The sequence below is a fragment of the Papaver somniferum genome, chromosome 5 (assembly GCF_003573695.1).
Source record: "Papaver somniferum cultivar HN1 chromosome 5, ASM357369v1, whole genome shotgun sequence".
NCBI classification, from domain to species: Eukaryota; Viridiplantae; Streptophyta; class Magnoliopsida; order Ranunculales; family Papaveraceae; genus Papaver; species Papaver somniferum.
Genome location: NC_039362.1, coordinates 135,433,968 through 135,439,994, shown reverse-complemented (window position 1 = coordinate 135,439,994; position 6,027 = coordinate 135,433,968). Strand labels below are relative to the sequence as shown.

General features: G+C 37.7%; 1 protein-coding gene across 1 annotated transcript; it reads right to left on the bottom strand.

Moving 5' to 3' along the window:
• Nucleotides 1-689: 689 nt before the first annotated feature.
• On the bottom strand, nucleotides 690-4,220 carry LOC113282818 (protein WVD2-like 5). Its single transcript, XM_026531921.1, has 9 exons — nucleotides 3,926-4,220; nucleotides 3,010-3,246; nucleotides 2,671-2,937; nucleotides 2,502-2,545; nucleotides 2,190-2,267; nucleotides 1,991-2,090; nucleotides 1,698-1,769; nucleotides 1,490-1,600; nucleotides 690-1,211 (listed from the first exon to the last, which is right to left on the bottom strand). The coding sequence occupies exons 2-9, from the start codon at nucleotides 3,238-3,240 to the stop codon at nucleotides 816-818; spliced, it is 1,299 nt and encodes a 432-aa protein (XP_026387706.1). The 5' UTR covers nucleotides 3,241-3,246; nucleotides 3,926-4,220; the 3' UTR covers nucleotides 690-815.
• Nucleotides 4,221-6,027: the final 1,807 nt, after the last annotated feature.

Sequence of the window (6,027 nt, the reverse complement as noted above, 5' to 3'; positions counted from 1 at the left end):
AGAAAAAGAAAATTTCTTTTTAAGTATATATAAATTTACAGAGTAGGTGGGACTTGGGAGAATTCACGCGGGAACAAGAAAAAAACAACCATCTTTCTGGTCTTGGTTGCAGTCAACTTTGTAGGCGAAGCTGCTGATGAGGCTAAGTGTAGACACACACTGGTATAGTTGTTGACCAAATAGGTCCTTTGGGTCTCATCTGGTAGAGTTATGTTCTTGCTAAATTGTAATGGACTAGTGGGGGAGCGACACGTACGCGGATACCGATGTATACTTAGCCTACTAATTATCCGGACTTCTACTGCTTCATAAAAAGATGACTTTTTTGTTTTTAGAAGTACAAAAGTCAGTAGTCAGTTCGGCAATGATATTTCAAAACGACTTCTAAAAACAGAAAAGTCAATTTTTTGTGAAGCAGAATAGTTTTGCTTCTGACTTCTACTTCTACAGAAGCAGAAGTCAGAAGCAAATTTGTATACAAACGCGTTAACTTCTGACTTTTCGACTTTTCGACTTCCAGAAGTCGAAAAACAACTTTTGAGTGTACATCCCAGTCAAGGTATCAGAATTAACTTCTCTTAACTATGCAAGCAAAAGCTACACTCCTAAAAGAATTACGGGAGCAAATAGTAAAGAATATGCGGAGGAAATAGTAAAGAATATGCGGAGGAAATTACTGGAGCAAATAGTAAAGAATTTGTGGAGTGAGAAAAGTTTCATTCAATAACTCAATGTTGCAACATTACATAACATTTGCTAATCAACAGACATCTCAGACAAAAAAACTGACCTCGGAATGGGAAGGGATATCCACTTCATTCACATATTTCCTTTTGTGGTTGCTCTTCGGGAAAGGGAGTGACGTCATGGTTAGATTCGATATGACTTGTCTCAGCAGGAGATGCATCGTCAATGTTTTGATCAGGTTCACCATCATGATTCAATCCGGTTTCACTTGATTGTTGAGTAGATGTAACATCAGTCTCTTTTGGCAAAGGGAATTTTTCTGACGGCAGCTTGGGAAGAGACTTTCTGAGTGACTGCTTAGATTGCTGAGGTTGTGTCCCTTTGGCAGGGCTGTCTCTTGAAACTCTCTCGTCCAAACTCATCCTGGCAGGCCGACCACTTTGACTTGCATTACCTATGGTGTTAGCCACGGGTGACATTTTCGGGCGGCCAAGTTTAGGAGACTTAGCTCTCGTAGGTGGTATCTGTTCATTACCAGAAATTACAAACCAAATATCAATCACGATTTCTAAAGCCCTTATCACAGGCAAAAATGACTAACTAATTTGGCTGGGAGAAATTACCCAAGCTTACCGAGGAACAATGAAAACTGAGTTGGAAAATTGAACGATAATAAAAACAATAAATGTCCCATGTTATTACTTGTGACGTACGGTTAACACGCAAGTCAGTGCATACGAAATGAAAGGAAATGAAAGGCACTGAGCTGGACAACATTCATGAACAGAAAATAGAAACGTACCTTCTTCAGTTCCACCTTAGCAGGAGCTGGTTCCTGATAAAAATTTGGCATTGGTGTAGCTTTAAAGGCTAATTTCTTCCTTAGACGCTTGAGCTCAGCTTCTTGAGTCTCCTATAAAAACCGATTGTTTCGCAAAAGTTAATCAATATCTTCTCAGAAATCAAATCAATTAGTAAGTTTGTTTTGCCTGTGTCAGAAAAACAGCCACCTTGGATTTTTCTTGTAAAGTACTTTTCTCTACTTCCTTTGCGTGAATCTTCTCCTCAAGTTTTGAGTAGAACTGGCCAATCAATAGAAACCACCTTTAGTTGATACAGTGCAGATAATTCAACATTCTACATTTGTGAGAGAAAAAAAACAAACTGTGTAGTGAAAGTTGATAGGAGGCCAAGGGCCTAAAAATGCAGCAAGATTAGGCGGATGTACAATTTAGATAGAAGGATGTCTCATAAACTTTAAATACATATAACAGACTAATGGAGGCCAGGATTATAGACAGACCTCTTTTCTTTTCTCAGCTCGCTCATCACACTTAAAACTGAAGCCATATGAAGGCATATTACCCACTCTCTGGGGTTTTGGGTCTCCTGCAGTCGGACTTCTAGAAAGAACTTAAGGATATATCAAAAGCTTAAATGAAACATAGCATAGTATTAAGGAACATTGGAAGCTCTGTATCAATTGACATTAAAGAGGATACGAGGAAGCCAAATGTACATTTTCTTCAGCTTTACCCACAGAAGCTTGATTAAGAGGCTTCAGATTCTTCATTTGCTCCCTGCAAAAAATATAAATATCACCAACTGGCAGACATCCAAATGAAAAAGATTTAAATATTGAAATGATATCGAACCATAATATGAAAGATATTAGAATCACTAGATTTTGTAGAGGTATTAAGGCTCCAATGTCCTTTCTCCGTATTTAGGATGGGCATACAGTGTAAACAGTATAATAGCCGGAAGTGGGAAATGGAAAGTAAGGAGAGAAAAAAAATGGACTGAGAACTTACTTCAGACCATGACCTTGAGACTGTGAGACCTTCAATCCAGAATCCTGTCAATGCAAATATGGGTGATCCGATCAGTAATACAGTATGCAATGGGTTGCAACCATAATTGTTAAGAAAAAACAATGATTTCATTTACGAAATAGAATGTTTAAGTGGATAGGACTATTACTTGCACATGCAAAGCAGCAAGCGGTGTTGATGCTGATTTCTTTGGCTTGATTGTGTCAACAATTTTGTTGCGCTCAGCACTTTTCCCACTACTAGATGAACCATTTGAGATAGCAGTTTCTGCATCCTTATCTTTCCCATCTTTGACCTTTTTAGTTAAGGTTGCCGAAACACGTTTAGAGTTGGAAGGCTTCTCACTCTTGCTCTTACCTTGGCTCTTACATGGTTCAGAATCCTTCATTCGATCCTTAACTTTCTCAACTGATTCCTATAACAGATTGGAACTTTAAGGAAAATTTGAAAAACTAATAAACACATGAACCTATTCAATCCAACATACCTTAGATACGGACAAACCGCTCATTTCCTCGTTAATTTTTGATCCATCTCCAACTCCACCTACCAATGAGTTAACAGTCTCTGTGTCTCCCAGTGACGACACATTTTCTGTACTACTATTGGCAATCGTATTTACTTTGTTTAAAACCAAATTTTTCCCTAATTGCTCATTAACGGTATTTCCAAATTCCATATTGGTTACAGCGTCACTTTCGAGTTTATTAGATTCCATCGCAAACTGAAATATAAAAGTTAAATGAAATTCATAAGTGCCTCATCTCCTGAAATGATAATAAACTGTTCATCACCTATTTGTACAGCCTATAACCACCAGAGCTACATCGATGGCATCAAGTGTGACCACATTGCCAAATTCCTAACGTCGGATACAAATAAACATTTCTGTTTTAGTTTTTACATTGTATGAGTTAGAAAGCAAGAAAGATGCTTCCATACAAAGAGAACACATGGTGACGACTAAGGATACCACATTTAGGCTTCCTAAATTTTTCCACAAAGTAATTCTGAACCCTGAACAGGGATTTCCCCAAAGATCACTCCAGATTTGAAGTTAAACATCAAAATATATACAACAAATAATCTCATGTTTCCATTAAGTACCACACATTGCTAAATAATAGACCACACCTCCAATCACACTAGGGCAAACATAGAAAAAAAAATGGTCCCTTCTGCACTACACCACAAACTAGGGCAACATACAATAAAACCCTTTTCTTCAAACATCAATTATAACTGATTGCATACTATAAAAATCACAAATCCAACTAAACCCCATTGCTTTACTAGTAAAGATCAAACTAATCACATGATGATTTTAAAAACAAATAATAACCAAAATAATACAAATCTACTTTGTACCCAAAATGTAAATACTTAGGTTGAATGTATCTTACATTGATATGATTACTTTACTCCTCCAGGATTAAACAACCTCCATTGAAAAGTTAAACTTGAGATTCAATAAAAAAAAAAAGACAGACTGACAGAGAATAAGTATATTCTATTTAAGGTGGAAGTGAAAGTGTTTAGAGTGATTGGCAATAACCATCTCAAATACCATGACTCTTAACCAGCAGAGATCCAAGGTAGTGAAAGTGTTGGTGCAACCACATCTGTAGTTGTTGTTGTTCGGAGAGAGAGAGAAGAGGAGGAAGAAGAGGAGGAAGAAGAGAAAATGTTTGGACTTTAGATAGTGAAAATGAAATCACTGGATTGAGGGGGTAATTTTGGAAATTTAATGTTTAGGAGTAAAGATGGTATAAAGACACGCGCCATTCACGTGCACTGTGTTTGTGAATTTCTGACAAAATTGAAGTTTTAGCGCGTGGTTTTCTATGTTTTGATCGAACGGTTGAGAAGTAAGTGTTTTTTGAGTTTTTGAAAGGTGAAGAAAAAAAAGAAAAAAATACTAATTTGAAACGGAAAGTAACGACCGAAATGATGCTGCTTCAAGAGAAAGAAAAGAAAAAAAAACTGAAATGATAGAAAGAAAATTACTAACTTTTTACCTAGTTACCTGGATATTAGTGCTGGCTTCATAAAAAAAATGATACTTTCACGAAAAGAAAATTGATCCAAGTAAAAGTGAAATTCTTAGAAAATAAACCTGGCTTGACTGGGGTATACCCAGATTAATTGGGGTATACCTAATTTCAAATGGACTCTTTTTAAGGGCTAAGGGGGAGTCCTAATGGGTGAAGTTACAATACTATCCTTATCCTTTATAATTCTTATTACCCTAGTCAGTTATCATTTTCATTTCATCTTCATCTTCTCCTCCACCTCTACCTTACTGGCTTCTCCATCCCCCACCATTGAGAACTCGTCGATTCGAAAATTTCGATTAATCTTCAAACATGGAACCATCACGGCCGAAGCCTAGTCGCATGAAAGGAGCAAATCGAAAACCCAATGAGTATGACCCTGGAATTGCAAATTTAGTTCAAAGGAAAGTGAAGAAAAAAACCGTTGAAGAAGAAGAAATCAACGCTGCTGAAACCGAGGAAATGGCGCGATTAATAAAGTAAGGGCCTACTTAAACTCATTCCATTACTTCAATTTCATGTTTGCATGTCAAATTAGGTCAGAAAAATCGAATGTGTGAATTTGCAGTTATTTAGCCGGCAAGGTGTTTGTTCCACGACCCTGCCGACTTTTCATAGTTAGGGTTAGTCGGCAAGCTCTTATGTTGAAGATCATCCCGGCTGTTGTATACCTGTAACTGCTTTTTACAGAGTCGGCAAGGTATTCAACCTAAGACCTTGCCAGCGTTAGTTTTTTTTTTAGTCGGTGGGTAACAATTTTTTACCCTGCCGGCGGATTGTTTTGAAAATAGTGGTTCCTGATGCCTAAAGTCGGAATGGTATTTGGATTCCACCATGCCGGCTGTTTTGTAGCCGGAAATGTATGGGTAATGGACCTTGCCGATTAATTATATGGAAAATCCTTGTATGTATTGTGTTCATATTTGTTATAAGCCGGCAGGTTATTTGAATAGGACCATGTCGACTATAGTTTAGCTGGCATGTATATTATTAGTCGACCCTTCCGACCATTATTCTGCCGGATTGGTTATATATGTCGACCCTGCCGACTTATGAATTTTTTTCTTAATTGTTCTTGTTCAGGTTGCAAAAGGCAAAGAAGAAAAATGTTACTCATCCCTCAAGACCTCCTCGTGTTGGTGACAAATTCCTGACTGCAACACATCGAGGGGAATTAGTTGAGCCGGGAACTCTCAAGATCCGTGTACGGAATGATTCTCAACCACCACCAGAACCAAATGATTCGGATGAACCAAATGATTCTCAACTGCCAGACTGCCGGCCCTGACAGCAGAAGAAGAAATTTACCAGGATCGGCAAGGTAAGAAAAAACATACCTTTTCGGTTATTTAGTGGCCGAAATGGTGATGAACAAATTCCGTGCCGACTAAAAAGAGCAGAAAATGACCTTCTCATGTATTACAAAAATTATAAAGTCGGCAGGGTAAGTG